The sequence below is a fragment of the Heliconius melpomene genome, chromosome 11, assembly GCF_056956725.1.
Source record: "Heliconius melpomene rosina isolate 202511_hmr_F chromosome 11, ASM5695672v1, whole genome shotgun sequence".
Classification (NCBI taxonomy): Eukaryota; Metazoa; Arthropoda; class Insecta; order Lepidoptera; family Nymphalidae; genus Heliconius; species Heliconius melpomene.
The window spans coordinates 11,730,659-11,753,808 of record NC_140399.1 but is presented as its reverse complement, the minus strand read 5'-3'; the positions used below and the strand labels follow the sequence as shown (position 1 = coordinate 11,753,808).

The 23,150-nt window shown below is 39.0% G+C and overlaps 2 protein-coding genes across 5 annotated transcripts in view; one reads left to right on the top strand and one right to left on the bottom strand.

Annotated features, from left to right (window-relative positions):
• crb (cell polarity complex component crumbs) overlaps positions 1-6,024 on the top strand; it is a 51,500-nt gene extending 45,476 nt beyond the window's left edge. For both annotated transcript variants that reach the window (XM_085192505.1, XM_085192504.1), the window contains exons 32-33: positions 24-721; positions 4,990-6,024. In XM_085192505.1, the coding sequence (XP_085048631.1) occupies positions 24-721; positions 4,990-5,516 (1,225 nt within the window). In that variant the 3' untranslated portion in view covers positions 5,517-6,024. The remainder of the gene's footprint in view (positions 1-23; positions 722-4,989) is intronic.
• A 919-nt stretch (positions 6,025-6,943) lies between these two features.
• LOC146534934 (uncharacterized) overlaps positions 6,944-23,150 on the bottom strand; it is a 70,373-nt gene continuing 54,166 nt past the window's right edge. Inside the window, exons 4-13 of one of the 3 annotated variants that reach the window (XM_085192507.1) lie at positions 14,309-14,439; positions 13,366-13,549; positions 12,687-12,823; positions 12,159-12,275; positions 11,696-11,925; positions 11,289-11,386; positions 9,839-10,336; positions 8,119-8,203; positions 7,716-7,824; positions 6,944-7,295 (exon numbers count right to left, since the gene is read on the bottom strand). In XM_085192507.1, the coding sequence (XP_085048633.1) occupies positions 7,174-7,295; positions 7,716-7,824; positions 8,119-8,203; positions 9,839-10,336; positions 11,289-11,386; positions 11,696-11,925; positions 12,159-12,275; positions 12,687-12,823; positions 13,366-13,549; positions 14,309-14,439 (1,711 nt within the window). In that variant the 3' untranslated portion in view covers positions 6,944-7,173. Of the gene's footprint in view, positions 7,296-7,715; positions 7,825-8,118; positions 8,204-9,366; positions 9,472-9,838; positions 10,337-11,288; positions 11,387-11,695; positions 11,926-12,158; positions 12,276-12,686; positions 12,824-13,365; positions 13,550-14,308; positions 14,440-23,150 lie in introns of all 3 variants that reach the window. The other 2 variants (XM_085192508.1, XM_085192509.1) reach the window with 2 other exon arrangements.

Below are 23,150 nucleotides of genomic sequence, written 5' to 3'. Positions count from 1 at the left end.
TTTAATGTAAGTAATATTGACAGGTCGGGCGCACCGTGGGGCGCCAGCAGCGGCGTAGGCTGCGTGCTGTGCGTGGAGGCGCAGTGCGTGCGCGGCGCGTGCTCCGACGTGCGCAACTCATACACGTGTGCGTGCCCGCCCGGCTTCGACGGTGACTACTGCCAGCGCGACGTGGACGAGTGCGCGCACCACGCGTGCCAGCACGGCGCCACCTGCCGCGACCACGTGGCGCGCTACTCCTGCGACTGCCCGCCCGGCTACTCCGGCCCTCTATGCGAAATCGACGTGGACGAGTGCCAGTCGGCGCCCTGCCAGCACGGCGCCGCCTGCCGCGACCTGCCCGGCGCCTTCAGGTGCGAGTGCCCGCCCGAGTGGCGCGGTGAGCGATGCGATGTGCCGCGCCAGCGCACCTGCCAGCACATGCCGTGCGCGCACAACGCCACATGCGCCGACGTGCCCGACCAGCACGGCAACAACTACACGTGCGAGTGCACGCCCGGCCGCGTTGGCGTGCACTGCGAGCTCGCGTATTGCGAGGTGACGCCGTGCGTGCACGGCACGTGTGATACGGAAGGGGAGCCCCCGGCGTGCGCGTGCGAGCCGGGGTACAGCGGGCCGCTGTGCGACCAGGAGAGGGATGAGTGCGCGGGGGAGGCCGCGTGCTTGAACGGGGGACGCTGCGTGCCGAGACATCGGCCGCCGCTGTGCGAGTGTCCGCCAGGTGTGTATATGTTGTTTTAATATTTAATATAAACTATTATAATAATGAAATACTTGCAACATATTTTTTTATAATAAGTTTTGAAACACCGAAATTGACTAATAAATTGAAATGTAGTGATACCTGATACCAGAGCGAAAAAAATTAAAATATATATTCAAAGAAATATTTCATATCCTCAAATATGGATCGAATCCACAAACGTTTACAATCACATATTGTGCCCCTGCGCCACCTCTGGCCTCTGCATACATCCATCCATCCATCAGCCTTTTAACGTCCACTGCTGGACATAGGCCTCCCCTAATTCTCGCCACTCCGTCCGGTCCTGCGCCCTTTGAATTCAGCGGATTCCCGCTGTCTTTGTAAGGTCGTCGGTCCACCTGGTTGGAGGGCGGCCTGTGCTTCTTTTGCCGAGACGGGGTCGCCATTCGAGGACCTTTCTTCCCCATCGGTTGTCGGCCCTCCTGACAATATGGCCTGCCCATTGCCACTTCAGCTTGCAAATTTTGAGAGCTATGTCGGTAACCCGCGTTCGTCTACGGATTTCATCATTACGAATACATACTACATCCTATATAACCAAAACTACATGTCTAACCAAACGAAAAAAAAACCAAATATTTTCCCAAACAACATTTAAATCCTCTTATTTAAATTGTTACTTATTTAAAAAATATATATCTCAATATGTTGATATAAAATTTAAAAAAATATATGAAAAAAATATATAAAATATAGCTTTTTATAAGAAAATATGTGCTGACTAAAAACTGAAGTATTATTAAATATTTTCAATAGGTATCGTCAGTCGTTATCAGTCCGCATACTCGCCATCGCCTACAATCTAACTATGTAGATAACACTGATAACAGCACAAAGCTTCTCAAACTTTATGATTTTTTTTTATTACCTGACATCTTTGTTTATAACTGCAAAAAAGCGGTAAGATAATCTATATAATAAAACAGTAATTAATAGTTGTTAGTACACAGAAGATATATGAGAAAATCGGTTATTGGGAGATTATTTATATAATAGTACCCAAAACGATGATTTCAATTAAATTTTAAAAAACAAGGTATTTTTGTTTGTGCGTTTGTGTACCCTAATCTCAAAAACGGCCTAAACGATTTAAGTACAGTTTTCACTGTTGTATTTTGTTTTATTTCAAACGGTTCATAAATAAAAAAGTTATTAATTTCAATATAGAAGAGCATGCGAAAATATTGCTACAAACTGAATAATTTATTAATTCGCTGAAACTTTAGCCGTCAATGTATTTTTATTTTCTTTAAAATAATAATGTTAATAAATCACGAAAGTGTTTAAGATTAGAAATAAATAATTGTGTACATATAGTACAACAGGGCGAAGCCGCGGGCAGCTTGCCACCACTAAGCTCTATCAAACGAACATAAACGTTATTGTATGAGTAATTAATAAAGTGGTCATCAATACAGGCGAGGTGACGTCCTCCGTCGACATTGATAACACGAGGAAACACTTTGTGAATCACTGGCCTTGTCGTGCGACAAGACCTGTCGTCATTAAGAACAAAAAATGCACGCGAATTGCTTTTGAACTACTTCTTGTTAAAATTAAATCGTTTATAGTAAAAATGCTGTGAAATTTTACGTTTTCTTGTGTAGTTATGTGAAGTTTTGTGGGATTTTTTAAAACATGGGGAAAACTATTATGTGGGTGGTCGTGGCCTTGTGTGTGCTGGGTACGTGTTGAATTTTAATAGATGTTGTACATATTATTGTAATATATTAAAATGTGGTACATTATATGGGGGCAGTTGGAAAATACGATTATTAAGAAGTTTTTTTATTAACGCCATCTAGGTAGGTTGAATTCTCAGTGTCAAGTTGAGTGTCAAGTGTCATATAATTTTTATATTACTTGTTATTAAGATATTACATTTCATTTTCAAGATTGTTGTCTTTATTTTTAATAATTGTGTAAACACATAGTTGCTAAAATGTTGATGACGATGAAGCAAAAATATGTTACATACATACGTAGCTTCAGGCTTTATTCCTAGCGAGGTAGTCAGAGAGAACAGAGCGCCAAATGCTACGGTCTCTACATACCTCTTTCGCCTCGTCCACTGTCATCAACCTCCTCATGCCCTACGGGGGATTCTCATGCTTTTTACGTGACCTTCCTTCAGTATCTTTGATACTGTGTTTTCGACGGTCAACCGAGGTCTCCCCCTACCTCTCTTACCGCTCACTTTTTCATCATAGTTCTTTTTGCCATTCTTTCATCACTCATTCGTTTGACGTGCCCAAACCAGCTGAGCACGTTCTTCTTCATTCACATTGTGACATCCTCGCTAGTACCTGCCATTCTGTGTATCTCTTCATTGCGGATTCGAACAGCTAAGCTGACTCCGCATATCCTACGAAGAGACGCATATCGCATCTCCACGGCATTCATCTTTCTTTCATTCTTCTTCTGTAATACCCTCGTTTCATTGCCATATAACAACGTCGGTACCAACAATTGTGTACGGCCAAACGCGCAGCTGTGCTGACGTTTCGCCGTCTCATCAATGCAGCTAAGGCTCCGTTAACCCTGTTACCGGCAGCAACACACCTTTCCACGTTAATTTCGTATCTTCCATCTCTACTAAACATACTTCCCAAGTATACTACCTGATTCACTTACTACTACACTTCTAATATCTTACCATTCACACTGACATTGCGTTCCGTCCTCTCTTCATTTCTTTCAAATACCAGACGTCACACCAGCGTCCCCCCAAGGCCACGCGCACCAGTGCGTCCCCGCTGGTGTGCTGCTTTTTAATAAATAGTGGTGGAATATCATCTGACCCTGATTCCTTACGACAGTCCAGATTATTAAGTGCTTTAATTATTTCTTCCCTGTAGATCTTTGTGCTAGAAATTGTATTTAATGCTTTCATTGGTGCCTTTTGGAAATATTGGCCACTGATATTTTGAGGAGATGTGTAAATACTGGAAAAATATTTCGCAAATAAAATTGAAATAAACCTTCCGCCATTTGCATTACTTACTCCGTCAGTCATTTCATTAGGGAACGAGCTAATGTTTTGACGCTTGCTTTTTGTATAAGACCAAAGACATTTAGGGTTTAGAGCACTATTATTTTACTTTACCCTATTGGGTATTTAGTATTTCTTAACATTTTGGAACAAGCTCTTGTATACATGAATTTAATACTTCATAAAAAAATTTTACTATTTCATCAACTGTAAGGTGATAACATAAAATAACTTTCCATTTTATATTTATAAGATGATTATTAATGAGGTCATAATCACATTTAAAGAAATTCTATCTTTTAGTTGTAATGGAATTACTTTTTAACATTTTAACCTTGAAATCCATAAATGTTGCGATAATGAGAGGATGAAGCTTATCAATATTAACAAGGGATGATACAGCAGCTGTTACAAAACAATCATGAATGTTAGTGAAAACAAGGTCTAAAACTCGGTTTGACGTGTTTTTAATGCTATTACATTGTTTAAGATCGTTTAAATTGGCGAAATCTTTAAGCGTACTAGTTAAAGTTGAGATACTCAGACAAGAATATTTTCGGGCACCACTATCACTACCAAGAGACCACTCAATACATCCAAGATTAAAGTCACCAAGACAAATGTACTATAACTATGCAATTCAGATTCACAATTACGTTTATTTACGATATGAGTTTTAACATATTTATTCGAAGAGGTGGAGGTAAGTATACACCACACAAGGCCAAATTATAACTTTGTTTGAAATTTTAAATTGTATTTTGATCCATAAATGTTCGCATTCGCTCTCCCAACTGTACATGCGATTGCAATTAATTTTTTTAGAGACACCTATAAGTACTCCACCTCCTTCCTGTTTGTTGTTACTTGTTGTGTTGGAAACTTGTTAACTTTCTGGTTATCTCTCTTTCTGTCTCTTCTTGTTAACTTTCCTAAACATGATGTATCTATTGTCGAACAATTCGGAATTTAGTATGTTATCATTGAGCCATGTTTCAGTGAGAACAATAATATCATAATTATTACAAGTAATGTTAGTGTAAAAGGTGTGGGTTTTGGTTCACAATCCACGTACATTTTGGTAATATATGTTTAGATAGGAAAATTTTATAACTTTAACGTGGGAACATGGATACAGTGTAAATCTTAGAAAATTTTAATACCTATATATTAGTTTTGTTTTAGTTTCTTGACACATTTTTAATCGATCATAATTTGGTGACGTGCACAGAGTGGCGCGGCGCGCGCTGCTCCGAGGACGTGGATGAGTGCGCGGAAGGGCTCGTGGACTGCGGGCCCGGGACCTGCCGTAACCTGCCCGGCGCCTACACCTGCGACTGCGCGCCCGGATACTGCGGCCACGCCTGCGCGCTGCGCGACCCCTGCGACCTCACCCCCTGCCGCAATGATGCAACCTGCTCGCAGCGCTGCGCTGCCGTGCCCGACTACCTCTGCGACTGCGCGCCGGGCTGGGCCGGCAAGAACTGCACTCAACGGGCGCCGCCCACCGCCGCCGAGGGACAGGACGGCGCGGGCGGCGTGGGCGGCGTGTCGGCCCTGCACCTGTGGCTGGGCGTGGGCGGCGCTCTGGCGGCACTGGCGCTAGGCGGCGCGGCGCTGGCAGCACTAGCGGCGCAGGCCCGCCGCAAGCGCGCCACGCGAGGCACCTACTCGCCGTCCGGCCAGGAGTACTGTAACCCGCGCGCGGAGATGATCACGCACGCGCTCAAGCCGCCGCCCGAGGAGCGTCTCATATAGCACACACACACACACACACACACTAGCTGTAAGTCTTGTCAGTATATACACACCTATGTGGGCGCGCGCTCGGCCGCCGGTAGCGCGTAAGTGTACATAGAGCGGCGGCGACGCGCGCCGCAATAGACTAAGAGAACGAAAGCGTGCAACATTCTAAATTACATGTTAGTGAAGGCGCCGTGCCTTACCCCCTAGCGTAAGTCCCGTAGTGACCGAGTGTACACTCGAGACACTAGTGTATACATTCCGAGCTCTCCCCGAGACTATTCCAGTATTGTGATATTGTACTCGACACTCTAGATGTAGTCATGTACATAGCGACACCTGTTGGTGGTTCTAGGATAAGTAGTATTTATTACACACGACTGTCCAAATGATTTTATGTAAAATTTATACTGTAGATATTTTTATAATGCGAGTGAGTTTGACTGTGCGTTGTTACCGTCCACTGCAGCTGTAACGCCGTTACACTTCGTGATTGCAATCAAATATACATACTTTACTATTTTACGCGAGTTTTATTATACTCTGCCCGTGTTTGTTCAATCCCTTAGTAGTTTATAATAAACCTAACATATACCTGGTAGCCTCGACTGCGCTTCGATTATGGATAGCTCCATAATATAGTTGCTGCTGATTGCTGTTGATTTTCTCAACAGTTTAAATGCATGCTATATTTTATTACACTATTTTTATTGATCTAAGACACATATGTATTTTACATTATTTGCATGACAAAGTATTAAAAACATTTTTACATTATTTATATGACATGATGTCTATGAAAGTCATATGAACAAATTTGCAATTTATCTGAAGTTTTTTCTTCATATAAGTCAATAAAATTGTTAACAATACACGTACGCGTATTTTATTTCTTCTCTAAATACTGCCAAAATCTCAACACAAAGCATCCTGAGAGTTTCTTCAATAACTCTTATTTATTTATGCAGCGTAAGATAAAATACAATATAACTACGAGATTTGAGTAATAAAAGATCGGAACAGATGAAATTTACCATCTCACTTGCTTCCACTTAATTATTTTCGCCTCACCATCGTTCCTATGATAACCTTTCAATGCGTCAGGCTAAATGAAAAAAAGGGGTCTGGCAAATGGGATATCATCTAATTAGTAGTCCCTCAAGCAATATACATAAATTAAAGATTACAGATAGATATACATTAATAAAAGTATCTTATAATTTATTAGCATTTACAAATCTAGAAGGATAATGGATAACGTCATTTCTAGTATTATTATTATATATTCCCAAGAAAATATAAATTAATGCCCTTTCCTTGAAAAGGAATCGAGCCTGTCGCGTTTAAAGTCACATGCTTGTGAACCCTACGCCTCGACTGGTTCCGGTAAACATTTTTATTACATGAAATAAAAAAAAAGGAGTACAAAAAAACCAAGCCCATAAATTTCAAATTTACATATTTATTACATAAATAGTGTAGACAACACGAGTACAGTCATCCAAGTTATATAATAATATACATTTCTTACTTAAGTACAATACTTCTAAAAGAAACAAAAACGATAAATAAAACAAGGAAGATAAATCTTAGAGACATCCTTTACTGAGCGGCGTGCTCGACTCGTTTGGCACATCCATGCGTGGGAGTTTGTAGGGGTGCTGGGGGGTGGCTACCTGTTGTCGTGGGGGTGCAGCACCACACGCTGGTAGTCGCGGCGCGCGAGCTGTTGGCGGCGCCGCGAGCCCAGCTCCGCCGTGCCGTCGCGAGTGATGTACAGCTGCAGGCCTGACGCTGCACACAAAATAATTACATATCCATTAGGTTTAGAAAATAAAATTATATTTAAATACATAATTATAAACATTTATTCTCATATAGGAAAAAAGCAAAGCATGTCACATCAAAATTATCAAACTAGTTTATTGTTTCCATTGTTGTTCTTTGCATGCTATGCATGCATGCTTACATATGCATGCTTGTATATGTTTAGGCATAAACAGTTCCTAAAACAATCCATACGACTGGTAACTGGCCTCAACGTTTAAATGACTGCAGCCAATGAAAACCACTACTTCACATAAGCTTCATATTTTTTAAAATAGTTTTTATATTAATTTATTCAACAAATGCATTGTAATAGTAATAAATGTTACATACAATATAAAAATATGTTTTCGTAACAATACTTTTGGCAAGACTAAGTACACTCACTCTCTGCGGCGTCGTCGACGGCCTGCTTGAGGTCAGTGGCGGCGAGTAGTTCGTCGATCAGCGAGTCGGGGTTCACGCGCGTGTTCTCCACGCGACACGACACCACGTGCTACACAAACAAACACAATGATAAAACACAATCGAAATTAAAAAAAACACTATTTTAATTAACTTATTGCGAAGAATTGTTAGGAGACAGAATTTGAAAGATTTTTTAGAAAAGTTATCAACCCAGCCTTGAATTCCTCCACCTGAAAATTTCACAGAAAGTGGAGAACGAACTGTCTGTCTGTGAACGAATACTAGCCCCTTTTATATCTACCTTTCCTATTCTACTATACCTACCTAATTTTTCTACTCTAATATATGCGATATAGAGCGTTAAACAAAATATAATTCGTACCTGGTCGTCAGGCGGCAACACTCGTCGCTCTAATGCAGCCCGCGCTCTCTCCAGCGACCCGCTTTCAGAAGCCGACGAAGGATTCCTGCACATACGATCATTTTACTGACATTACGCACACTACTATATGTAAGTAAATAGAAGAGAACAACTACAAATATATTAATTAAAATCTATTGATAATTTTTTATAGGTTGATTAAAATATTCAATAGTAAAACATTCGTATATTATGGACATTAAGTAATAATATCAATTACACGTATTAGAATCGATGATTTGAAAATTAGACACAATTTGTCTAAATAAAATATGACTACGGCTACGTCCGTCATTTCGTACAATTTTAGACGAGAACGTAATGTATTTGTAAGACCCATGCAAGAAGCGTCGTTACATAACCACAAGCATGCTCCGAAGCTAAAAAAAGATGACCATGCTTTTTCCCATTAAAATTCTAAGCAAAAGGCGGAAAATAAAAAGACAATATTTTAAGTAAAACATATTTTCTTTTTTTTAAACATCTATTAAAATAATAAACATAAATATTCTAATTCAAAATAATCTGAAAAGCTGAACAACACAAGACAACATTGACGCGAGGCATCGGCTGTGTGTGGTGTGTCGTAAGTCAGATTTTTTGATATATTAATAGTATATGGAATCATAATACTTAGCAATAGATTAATTTGTATATTTTTCTCAATATGTAATATATTGCAAAAAGTCTAAATCACTGGTCTGTAACAGTATTAAGAGTCTACTTTTATAAAACACTAGGTGACGCGCGCAGGAGGTGCAAATAAGCAAAAAATAAATATGTCTCAATTTCAAATTTTGTAAAATCGGTGACGGAAAAAAATTCCATACAAACTTTCAACCCCTTATTTGCACCCTTTTGGAGAATCTAAAAAACCATGAAACGTGTTCAATTAAATACTTTTAAGGGTCTGTATTTCAAATTTTATAAAAATTGGTGCCAATTAAAAAAAATCTATACAAACTTTCAACCCCTTATTTGCACCTTTAGGGCGAGAATCTAGAAAACCATGAAACATTAAATTTTTTCCTTACAAACTTTCAACCCCTATTTCATCCCTTTAGGGTTAACATTTTTTAAAATCCATTATTTTGAAACTTATAACAGTAAAAGTTACAGAAACATATGACAGACACTGTATGCGAGCGTGTCGTGTGTGTGTTTGTGTGTGTGTGTACCGAGGCCTCGCAAAGGTACATGTGCACGCACAGCGCAGAGCTGGGGCGGCGCGGCAGCGAGCCGTCGCGCAGCGCGCCGCACGCCATGCACGCGCCCTCCGCCCCTCCCTCGCCGCCCGCCCTGCACGCCTCGCGCCTGCGGCACGCACGGTATAAGTCACGCTTACAACTACATATAATATAATCAGCAACAGCTACTCAGACCCTCCTGACTGAGATAACAACACAAACTGAAAACCGACACGTGTGAGACACGAAACGATTGAAACACACACATATTGCGGCGTCTCGCCCAGTATCATATTATTAGTAGGTACCTTTCACAATAAAAAAAAAATACAAAATGAAACAAAACAAAATAAATAAACTAGAAAAAATAACAGAAAAGATATGAAATAAGAATGATTGCAATGCAGAGAGCAGGCCCCGCACCCAGTGGTTAGTTAGTTGCAAGCATCAATGGCAGTGGTAGTGGTGGTAGTTTCTAGGTGATGGGAGCTGACCTGGCGGGGTCGCGCGGCGTAGACGCAGCGTTAACCTCCACATCAGAGGGTACGATGCAGTGGAACTCGTCCTCCAAATGGTGGGAGACCAGCGAGTTCTTGCGGTGAGCGAGCGGCGTGAGAAACGGGAAGTTGATAAATAGCTCTTCGTTACGTCGATTCCTTTCCACGAGCGCTGGTATTGTGTTTAAGGACTTCTGCTTGAACACTTGGAAGTTGGTGAGGGGTTGGACGGAGGTTATTACGGAGACGGCCCGTCGTTTCTGATCGAAGTAGGTAGGCATCGCGAAGGAGCTGTCGGGGGTCGCGTAGTGGCTGCCGGGGGTCGGCGGGTGGCGCGGCACCACGTCGGGGGTGAGGTACGGGGGGCTCGCGCTGAGCGTCGTGTTGGGGGTTAGGAAGTCCTCCGAGGAGTCCGCGAGGACAGTCCTCTCTAGCAACAGCTTGGCTAGCTTGTGTCCGGCGTGTAAGGTGGTGGTGGTATGCTCTATACGGATACTAGTGAAGGGAAGGAAAAGGGGCGGAGAGAGGAAAAATAATAATAATAATAAATAAAATGATTTCAGCTGTGTGTTAGTGACGTGCTTTCACTCGTGTTAATACAAGCGGAGGCGGGGGCGTGGGCGCGACACCGACACCTGTTCCGACTCGCCCGACGCTATGTACAATCGACAATCGAGTTGAAAACTCGCTTTTTACAGAAAATAAACATGATGATAGGTAGAGGAAGAATAAAATAAAAAATAATGATAATAAAAGTAAAAAAGAAGCACTCAACACAAGGTAGTTCCACCATTCAGCATGAGCAGTAAGTGCCTCTATTCTGCATACATCTCACAGACATCAACAAATACATGTATATTTCTCATAACATTTAAACATTTCCAACTACATTATTTTATATCATTTACTAAAATCATATTCATGAAAAGTCATAATGAATGAATTAATTTTCTTAATTTTAAAGTTGAATTTTCTTAGCTTCATCAAGAAATAATATTTAAGTATAATATATTATCCATTTGCCCATATAATCGTACGACAATTGATAGGGCTGTGATTGCGCATGCGCATGCATGCAGAACTCACAAATGAAGGTATGAAGATAATATATATCCAAAAATATCACTATTTAGTGACTTAATTCTATTTTTTTTTTAAAGTGTGATATAGTATGGTTCTTTAAGTCTGGCGTTCCGTTTTTTAAAAAAAGCTTTTTTTTTAAAAAAGCAGTAATAACGAATTTTTAAGTTTTTATTTTTATTTTTTTTATCAATCACTCACTTTTATGGTGAATCTTTTATTGTTTGTATAGAACTAACCTTTGAACATAATATAAACTCTTAAATAATCTCCTTTTTTATGTAAAAAAATACAATCTGACTTCTTAGACGGGAAGTGTAGTGTTAATGTAAAATATATAGTACAATGTAGGTGTAAATATATTCACCTGTTGTGATGCGGCCGGGAGTCCCCCGCGGAGTCCCCCTCGGAGCTCTGCCGCGAGTGCGCGGACGCCGCTGACACCGAGCTGCCATAGCCCGACGCCTGAAAACGAACATATATAGTGTAAGTGTAAAATCAAATCATTTTTTGTATAGTCTGACAAACAGTTCATGATAATTGTGAAAACAGGCATGAGCATTAGCGTATCTAGACATATTTTAGTTTAGTGTAGCGGGGTGGCGGGAATGTCCTTATATACTTATTGTCGGTCTTATATAAACACGATGGTGTCGAGATTTTTTCATAAATATATAGATTTTCAGTTGGCCTGATGTAAAAAAACTCTGAGAAAGCCATAAAAAATACGCTATATTAGTCACTTCGTAGAAGATAAACTTTAAGACGTCTCACCTTACTACTCATATCACCCGACGTATTCGAAGAGTTACGTGAGTGTGTATGCTGCTGCTGCAGACAGGCGGCGCAGCCTCCGGGCCCTGTGCCCAACGGCCCTGGCGGACCCACTGTCCCCATTGTCCCCACTGTCCCCTGTCCCGTCGTCGCCGTCCCCATGCCCCCGCCCGTTGTGATTGCGTTGATACCCGGGATAGTGCCTGTGTTTTGTGATATCACTATTACACCTGGAAACGTTTTTAAAGAATATTGTCTTATTAACTAGTAATCATTATATTGTATTTGTATATTGTGTTATTAAATAGTAAAAATTTTAATTGCTATTATTTCCTGTACTCCATTTATAATTTAATTAAGAAAATATTGTTTTATTCTAGTCTTCAATAGACATACCTATACCATTAAACTTTTTAATACTAGTAGGATAGGGATAATATAAATATAAACATTTTATGAATACCTGGATAATCAGGTAGACTAGGTAGCGGCGCGGGGAGGCTCGGCAGCGGCATGTCTTCCACGTCGGGGGACGGCAGCTCGCACGAGGGCAGCGACGACAGCGCCGGTGTCACACCCTCTGTAATCCATTCAAACTAAATGTTTTAATTATTCTAATTACTCTTTCAGTCAAACGCTATCTCACTGCGATATGATGAGCACATGCTAATATTAATAAAATGAAGCAAATCGGCAAATCACATACATATAAAAGTGACATTTTAATAGTCAGAATACATATAATAACATAAATATATGAAAATGTAATCATAACATAAGGTTTAGCTTTCAACTCTTAGTATTTCAATTCTAATCTCAATTGCGTAAATAACATTAAAATACTATTTACGACTTTGAGTATATTCATTTTTAGCTTCACATGGGACAGAACACTCTGTTTTTTGCTTTCCGACCGAAGCTGAGACACTGCATTGCCACTCAATAGTGGCGTAACCCAACGCCAGAAATTGTTATCAATCTATTAACAAACCATAATTCTTCTTCTTGGTGAGCGAGCCAAAGCCTGAGCTGGCGGTGGAGGAGCCGCAGTCGTCATCGGCCGCCGCCGCGCTTTCCGACCCGCTGTCTCCGCCGGTCTTTTCCGCTACTTCCTGCTTCCTTTCCGGACTGTAATTATGTAATTAATTATAATTAATAATAGAAAAATAGGAATAAGAATAATATAACAAAAATAATAATGCAATTAAGGCAGGGGCCAAGCATACAACTGGAACCGCGATAGGCTTTGGGTTCTATTCACAGTCGAGGAATGTATCATTAAATATTTTTATTTGCTTGCTCTGGTGGGGGGTTGAATTCCGCCACTGAACACTGTATGACTTCAGAATTTCAGGTGTACGTTTAGAGATACAATATCGATATAACACCCCAATATTTTTACCATTTCATATGTAGATACTAGAGACTAGAGTAACATCCAAAGCTGAGTTATATTAATGAATGCGAAGAGTTCAAAGAACCACTCAGCGCGCCGTGCGTGTTAATTACTATTTGATGTTTTGAAATGTTTACTATTTTTGTATTATTCCGTTTCGAAATTAAAATATAATACGTGCAATTACTTATGTTGGAAAGAAAACAGATTATAAAATTTAAGACAAATATTCCTATAGTAATAAAAGATTTCCATTTCTAAAATGAATACATACACTTTGAATAGCGGATCTCCTGAGATCATGTTCATTTTGATTCGTATCCTCAGCACGGAGTTGTCTTGCCGCCGCTGGCCGCTGCCGTAGCCCTCGAGCAGGCAGCGCCGCGTGGTGTCTCCGGCCCCGGCCAGCTCTGCGAGGTTCAAGTCGCAGAACCCTAACTTTTGGTATGACCTGCCACCTGCCCATAACCGATATATAAATATTAGCGAGACTAATCATATACTTCTACTAATCATATAAAAATATACTTCTAAACTTGTACGCCGTTCATTACAAAGGTAGGCAAAGGGAACCTAAGACGCTCTGTTCCCCACGCACCGTAATATTTTCGAGACATTGAGAGACATATCAATGCGTCAAGATGACCTCAAACGTATGTATTAAATTCTATTCACAAATAATAAAATATATAAATATAATACCGGAAATTTCAGATTCATATAATTCAAATAACTTAGGAAATAACGCTCCAGTGCACTGCATCATATGTGGATGTGGATATTCAAAAGTAAAATATTGTTGAAAATCTATTCAGTCAGCTTCGATGTTGCCAAGTTTTCCTTTTGCAGTGCGGATATTTGCGATTTCAAACTTTATATTATACAGTTTTCATTGTTGTGATATTTTATAGAAGGAAATAATATTGACAAGAAAAGATAATATCATTGTTATTAAAATATACCACGAGGCTGAGGCAATCGTAACGCAAGGAACAGTATGAGATTGAAAACGCGGTCGTTGCGAGGTCTATCTCATTTGTTAATTATTATATTAATGATTTTTATTTCCCCAGCAGGCAGAGTGTGTTGTTCCACCACAACGCCGTATCTTGGATCTGATCGGAAGGCTCGAGACGGATTGTCTTAACATAAGGTTCCCTCTGCCAACGCTGCTATATGAGGGTTACAGCGTTAATCTAAAACAATAAATATGTTACCTTTGCACTCCTTCCGTACGGACACCCGCAGCAGCGCGGGCTCGAGCACTCCCGTGTTGGCGTTAGCACACATCTTGCACACGAACGAGAACTTTGCGTTCCACCGCACCGCGTGCTTGCGGACCTCCTCCCTGGAAACAAACAAAATATAACGATTAAAAATTTATCTCCGCCAGCTAATAAAGACTTCATTAAAATTTTAATTAAAACGTCAAAACCAGGAAATGTCTGAAGATATTATTATCTTTTTGGGTATTTATATTACAACTTCATGGCATATCCTGCATATAGCAGAGGATGCATTGGTGAGTCGAGTGTTAAAACACTCTGTTCCCCAATTTCCGCAAAATTTTGGAGGCATTGCGTATTAAGTGACGGAACTCAACGCCGCGCCCCTTCTTGTTAACAGAACGAAAAAAGGAAAATAATTTACCACCCCCGTGGGTATCAGACCTCATAGCCGTTACGCTGCACCACGACGAGTAATATCTTCTGAAGTATACCTAAATCATTTAATTAAGTTAAGTAGTAAAATTTTATCGCCGCGGACGAGCGCGCCCTAAGATAACGATTATCTCGAGTCGGGGGTCTCTGATCTCGAGGGTTGATGAAATAAGCGATATTTTTTGTGAACCTCAGTTGGTTCTGACGTGGCCTTAATGAAATGATGAATTGATATCGTTCATAAGTAGGTACTCATTTGGGTCTTTTTTTATAAGAGCCGTATTTTGTAAAATCTTAAAAAAAATAAAAGATTTTTCCATGGCATGGCAGGATAGGCAGAGAGAACGTAGTGTTAAACTGTTAAGACCTTCCGTTCCCCAAGCGCCGTCTAATTTCCAAAACACAATTGAAACTAATTGAAGTATAAATATTTTCTCGAGTGGAGATCGATTCTAAAACCACCGCGTTCACAATCAGAGGAGTAAAATTATCAAAGTAATTAATTTCGTAACATAGGTGTTTACCAGAGTTACGAGTTTACAGTCGCCCGTACGCTACTGCGCTACGACGGCCTCTGTTTCATCGCTATCTCTAAGTCAGATAACGCAAAACCCAACAGAACGGTAACGGCCCACTGGCATGCCATCACGTTATCATTTATTATCATTTATCACTGCCACTTCCTTATTTTAATAAATACGAAAGTCATTTGGCTAAATGGAATGAAAATTAATTAAGCTCAACGATATTGACTCCTGGAATGTTGGACGAGGAATGCAAATTGACTACTAGATGTTTGGAATAACACTTTAAAAATGTTAAAACAAGTGAAAATAAATAATATCACCAATCAGGAAATGAACTCACAACTATCCACCACAACCATCGTGCTAACAGTCAGACGCTGTGCCGCTGCGCCTGCTGGGGTTGTTTCAAGTCACACTCTTTGATCCTTCGTCTTCTTGGCCAGTCAAACAAAAAGAATTTTATATATTCCAAATTCATAGAACGATTTGTCTTTTTCAATACATAGTATTTACTGACTGTAACAGGTACCAGTCCTAGTTTAAATTTCACTTTGATGAAATGTTCTATCTAAATAAAGTACATACATAAATCCAGCTTAGATAAACAAAATGCAACGCTAAGTTCCGCAAAGAGACATGTTTGTAGAGTGGGCGGAATTTGTAAAGTCAGATAATGGCTCTATCCTGCAATATGCGATTATATTGGATTTATGATAGGTACATATATTATTTTATTATAAGAGTAAAGTATTTAATTTAATTAGATTTAATTGAATTTTTATAACAATAAAGTAAACCCTTTATTTAAATTAAAAATATATATTAATTTAAGTATTTTTTATAGCTTCACGCTGTATCCCGCAAATAACAGGGTAGGTAGAGTTAACCTGGGTGCTTAGTATTAAAATACCCTGTTCCCCATTTTCCGAGGAATTTTAAAGGCATTGTGTGATAGATGGTGGAGCTGATAGATGGGACTCTTACAACAGTAGTTTTACGAAGACAACAGTACAAGACGGTTTTGGATTCAAAACCATTTAGAGAAAAAATAAAAAGAAGCAGCGATGAGTTATTGAGTGTCCAAAAACAAAAAAAATCAGACAAAGTCTGGGCAAAATGATATATCCTTGCAGTTCATATGTCATATAACACTCAGGTTATATCAGTGCATGTAAATAATAATTAAGTATTGTATAAAACATAGACAGTATGTAATAAATGATACAATAACAGTAATTAAATCCTCACCTCAGCTCCAATAGGCAGCAACGCGAGGCGTCTGTCGAAGACAAGTTGTAAAGTGTTTGTCATCTACTTAAGAAGGGATAATATACCTAACTGTATATTTTTTAAGATATTAGGAACCGGTCCCACTCAGCTTTGTTGTAACAAATTCAAATAGACTTGTTTTAAGCCTGTAGCTTTTGGATCTTTTTTTATTAGCTTTCCGCTTTATCCAGCACTAGCACACCCGGACGCGGCTACGCCTGCTTGAAATATAAGAATATAATTTCTATAGAAATATAATTTCAATCTAGATGAAATGCTAAAAGTGACTATTATATTTATTTTCATAAGGATGAATATCAAAATGACGCGGTAACGAAAGCGGTCGCGTAGCGACGACGGTTGTTATTAACATGGCAGAATAAATTGCATGTCAAATTAGAAAGTATTTTAATTTATTAGTACATATGTGTAATGTAATGTTATATAGCCTATAGCACTTCTGAAGAATGCAGCTTTCATACAAAACAAAAACATAGTAAATCGATCCAGTACATCCAGAGATCTTAGCGTTCAAACAAACAAACAAACAAACAAACTCTTCCGCTTTATTATATTAGTATAGATATCCAGCATATAGCAGAGTTGAGACACTCCGTTCTCGGCTTTTCGCCCGAATTCAAGACATGTGTTGACGATAGGCTTTAATGAAACCCAAATTGAAACTATCACATGTCATAATGTTGCTCGTAGAATCATCCACTAGTATAGGTACGGCGCGGCGGTACCATAAATTACTAGTATTAAAATTTTAGCTGTGGCAAATTATGTGTAATGACGGAGATTCTGAAAGAACACGCGGTGTTAAGTTGCGCTATTGACTATTTTTTTCATAAATCCGACGAAAAGTGGAGAATAAAGAGTGTTATGAATAGATTCTCCTCCGTCTATTCATCTAAAAACCTGGACTCTACTATGATATGAACTAATCGAATAATCTAGTGAGAAAAACAAATACAAAAATGTATCTGATAAAAATAATCAAAACGCATAACTTTCAACCTTCGACAATATTATCAACAGTTATAAAAGAAATAGAAACATTTAATGTTCCTACTCGTACGACATAACTGAAAAATAAATACACGAGTCCAACTCTGAACGTGCCATTATATAGATACCATTTTGATAATAGCAGAAATGGTACACGAGGCCGTTGTGACGCAGCGGCACAAACATGCAACTATAAACGCTCAGGTTGTGGATTCGATTCCCACTCGGGAAAAGCGCGGTGTTGAATTCCGCCATTCAATACGCGGAAAACGGGCAACGGAAATGTCTTGAAGGGAATGGAGAACCTTAATGCTAGATTTAATACAAGGTACTAATCACAGGCTCGCTCTGGTTACCCTGATATGTGCATGATAAAGCGTGAAGCTATAATAAAAAAATAAATGAATTTTATTTATAACGCGTGAACTTAAAAACACTTTTCTTTTCATGATTCTACAATATAGTTATGTTGGTCGTGTTACTTACGTTGTCCATGTACTACAAAATAAATAAGTATACAGTTTTGAATATATACATATAATATCTGTCCTGGAAGATAAAATGCTATAAGAGAAACATTCCGTCAAAGAAAACATTTACTCAAAGTACCTTTTCCAAGTTCATATAAATTTTAATATCGCTTTCAGATGACAAGCATATTCGACAATACATTTCGGGAAATTCCTTAACGTATTGAGTGGGACGGGATGGGGAATGAAATTTTTAATATTTTCATTTTCCTCGCTCTGTTACCGAAGCAAAGCGCGGCATTAAGTTTCGCCACTCAACACTCGATGCCTCGAGAATTTGGCGGAAAGTGGGGAACGTAAGTGTTTCAACACTAAGTTTCCAGGTTCCATCTGCCTATGGGGAGTGTATTAATACTTTTCGCCTACCCGGCTATATGGAAAAGGCAAACGCAGCAAGCTATCCGACAGGTTCATGTTTAAACGGAGTGTCCTAACTCTAGGTACTCCATGTTGCTTCCGTATGATGCCTAAAATGCACGATTATGTGTATACTCGTATTTACGAGGATTTTAAGTAAGTTAGTCCTTTCATCATGATCTAACTCCTCGGCATATGCTTAATGGCACAGTTTCCCTGGAGCTTCGTTTCCTAATTAGCAGCAACAAAATAACATTATGCAAGACGCCCCGGCTGGGAGCGCTCGCGTTAGTCGCCGCCGCCGGCACCACAGCACACACGTCGTGGCACTCCGCGTAACTATGAAATTTACAAAAAATCTGAAGCGTATGAATCTGTACTGAAATAGTTTTAACTTTATTGACACAGCATGAAGGCTAGACAAGTCATACATTCTAGGACACTAATTTAGTGTTGTTTTGTTTAAATAAAAAGATTGTATCTTTTTAACTTTTAATAAACTATATGAATCAAATATTATATTAATAAAGCGAAAACAAAAGTTTTTCAAAGTCTAACGCCTGGTGGCGATAGAGTACCGTACAATTGGAGCGAGGTCGTGCGCAGGGCGGATGGGCCGGTGTCGGGTGTTAGCACATGGCTGACGAGTGACGAGCTCGGGGTGAATAATTCGATTGATTTCTATATTTCATACAAAATAGCGCGAGATGCGTCTTAAATTATTTCTTTTGATACATACTTTTCACCATGAAAACTTAAAAAGAAATTGAGTACTGGCAAGTTTATCTCATTTTCTCATTGAATGGACCATCCAACATAAGAGATTTTGAAATTCTGTCCAGTTTGTCCTAAGATTAGCGTGTTGAAGCTAACAAACAAATATTAGCAGCCAACAGGACCAAAACCTAATGATGTGACAGCACACGACCAAAACGCTATTAACTAGGAAGCGTTGCTCGAGTTCATTTTATAACTCATTCAAAACAGTACGCTATTGCCAAACAGATTTGTTCCACTGGACGGTTCAAAATTGTGGGTAAGCGATCGATTTAATAGCGGCCATAGCGTGAAATGTGATTCTAAAAAATATCATTTTAACTTTGAAGTGTATATTTCTGTGATTTTGCGTCATCTCTTGTCATTCTGACGATGAGTGTGGAAGAGCATAACAACAAATGATCACACTGCGTGTGACTGTAAACACACAATACTTTATAAACATCAACTTATTCGAGAGAAAAGAACCAAAGAGGCCAACCATTCAAAGAGAAATAAATGCCTGAACAGCACAAAAAACATTCAGAATATAATTATCAGTAGTTTCAAGATGGGTATTAAACTATTATTAGACACCTAAGCTATATACATTTATGGCCCAGGCACACTTAACGATCCAAGGCCAGGTGGATTCTAAAGACACGAAGGTCACTCTGTAATGGAACATAACAAAAAATTTGTAATTTCCAATATAAATAAATGCTACGCTGTATCAAGGCCGGATTCATTTGTCTTGTCTTGCAGAAGATAAATATAATAGTGATAAATTTTTACTTTTGCTCTTTATGCAGTGCGATAAAAGATTTGGCAATTGACATAAATGGTAGGTTAGATCAGGAAAGATTTTTACGCGCTATATCCCGCAAATATCAGGTCAGGCACCGCTCTATCACCCTCATAATAGACATACCGCGTGAAATGACGGAATTCAACGCCGCATCTTATTTTGATAAAGCGGCGAAATAAAATAAAAGATCGAAGATGTTTTTAAACTTCACTCTGTATCCCGCACAAAGCAGGGTAGACAGGGGACCCTGGGAACCGAGTGTTAAGATACTTCTATTCCCCGTTTTCCATCGGATTTTCGAGGCATTGCGTGTTGAGTGGCGAGGAAATGAAAAAAAAAATCATCCACCGACTGGGAATGGAATTCACGACTGCGCTACAACAAATTGTAGATGTAGATTGTTATTGTGTATTAAGAAATAGAACAATTCGTGTAAAACAAGATTAGTTTAGTGAGATTAGAACAGAACATTAAGCAACATCCAACGATCGTACGTTACTCATCCAATTATATTTGAAATACAATATATTTACTTACTCAACCGCATTGAAAGTGTAATGTTAACGGGCGGAGGTGTGTTGAAATTGTTGTGAACATTTATCGTGATTTTGGTACTTCGTAAAATAACAAAGATTTTTAACTAAGTGTTTATGCTGTTAGCGGATTATAATGTAATATCTTATTTTCTAATGTTGCAAGTTGCAGTGGCTTCACATTGAATTACTCATGTCCGACCACTTATTTCTGTCGTACAGCAGGGTGAAGCAGAGGAAAGCGAGTATAAGGACGTTCCTCTGATCTTTGGAGACATTGCGTCAAAAAATCAACTCCAAAGTAATTTAAAATCAAACATATTTGATGACTTCAATTAAATACAAGAAGCACTGCAAATATTAAATTACAAGACAGACTGTTCATTTTTTAATAACCTTATAAAACAAATCAAACACAAACACATACCATAGACAAATTCATAAAAAAATCAACAAATTAATATAAAAGGTGGCGCTTATACGTAATGCTAAATTTGCATAAATATTTTGATAATATTCCAACAAAACAAGACAGAATCTCGAGGGTTGCGGTGTGTATGTAAACGAGCCGACTCTGGATAGAAATTGTGGGACGCGTGATGCAGCGACCGCAAGAGATCAAATGTTACATTTGTCCAGTAGGTACAGCCGTTCTAAAATTATTACGGAATTTCTGTGTTACACTAATAGAAATCAGATCATACAATTTTTCTATTCTGCTTCATTCTGTATCTCGCACGCAGTAGGGGAGGCAGAGGGAACCTACTGTTAAGATACTCTGTTCCCCACTTTCCGCCGAATTCTGGAGGCATTCATGCATGTGTGTCATGCACAACCAGCGGCATTTACAGTCACACTTTGTGCCCCTGCGCCATGACTGGCCTCAAACTCTGGCTGTTCTCTGGCTGTTCCATTCCAACAATGCATGGAGAAACCATGAAGAACTTTGTAGGGTAGATAAGACATAATGTTACACAATATAACCAGATAAGAATTTGGCATGTGTGAAAGCTTCTTAAAATCAATGTTAGTGGATCTTAGAATGTGTTATGAGTCATACAGAACGAGTAGTTAATTCAAATTGACTATGCGGGCGAATCTGCAGGTTTAAGTTGACGGTATTAATTAATGAATCAAAAATTTATCTCACTTTACCAACTATATAATTACAACAAAAATTTAAATATATTACTTACGTACATAATCGGTATTCGGCCGAATACGATGAAATATAGCGGGTTGTCCTAACACCAGGTTCTCAGGATCCCACCGCCTATCCTGCTATGCGCGGGCGGTGCTATACACAGCGTAAATGACTGAATATTCGTCGCAAGTCAAGTCTACTCTGTATTAGTCACTCTTGTATTGATTCGGAAAGATCATCGAAGGTCGGGCAATGTGTGATGTAACAACGATTGTAATCTCTTCTAGGTATTGTATGTACGATCTTACTTAGCAGTCTAAGACAACCTTGCTTGGCACGGGCTATTATTTATAAGGTATAGCTTTTACCTGCGGCTTGGTCGCCGGCGTACGACTGTAAGCGCAACGGGTTGTGGATTCGATTCCTACTCAAGGAAATGAGGCAATTAACAATTTCTCATTTTCTCGCTCTAGTGACGACGCAAAGCACAGCGTTGAGTTCCGCCATTCAACACGCAATGCTTCATGAATTCGGCGGACAGTGGGCACCGGAAATATCTTAATGGGAACTCATACGACGCTCCCAGGTTCCCTCTGTTTACTCTGCTACGTGTGGGAAACAGCGTGACGGTAAAATAAAATTGTATAGGTCATTTACACATACTGATCGATCCCAGGCCCCCACTATGTCATATAATATAACCTTTTTCAAAAAATGGATTTACAAAACGCAAAAAGATGTTTTCAAACCAGTAGTTCCTGAGATTAGCGCGATCGATCAAACAAACCTTATAACATTTTCGACAGACTACAAACCTTGTCTAGTAGAGATGGGTTGTGGCCTCACAGTTCTGCCTACGATTGATTAGTGTACGTTATTTAAGTGGCATCCTTCATGTAAATTCATGGTTACGTAAATTTAAGTGAAACTCTCAAAAAAAGGTTATGTATCGCATATTATTCAAATTAATAAGTTTAATTATCTAGGGAGATCTATCTAGACGAGATACCTACTAGTTATTTTAAATTTATAAAAAAATATATATTAAAAAAACCTGCACAGTTTGGCAATTTCTTCTCATAAATTATTGCTAGGTTTTATAGTATAGAATATATTATTTGCTATATATTTTATAGTATAGAAAATACTACCATGTTTTGTTACTACTACTATTTGTATAAAGTATAAATAGTAATAACAAAACAATCGTTTGCCGATACACTTAAGCGATGGATAGATGCTATTACGATATTTCTCTAGAAATATGATATCATCGGTACTACACTTTGATGAAACTATAATCTGCAATTTCCTGTTCGAAACAAAACGAGATGAAATAAGCTTTGACATTAGAAATATACAGGTGCGCATGACGTCTAAAGATAATATTAGGTGCTAATATTTTTTTTATCTTTACAGTAGTGAGGTTCCCAGGTTGTGAACCTATTGTTAAGAAATTCAAT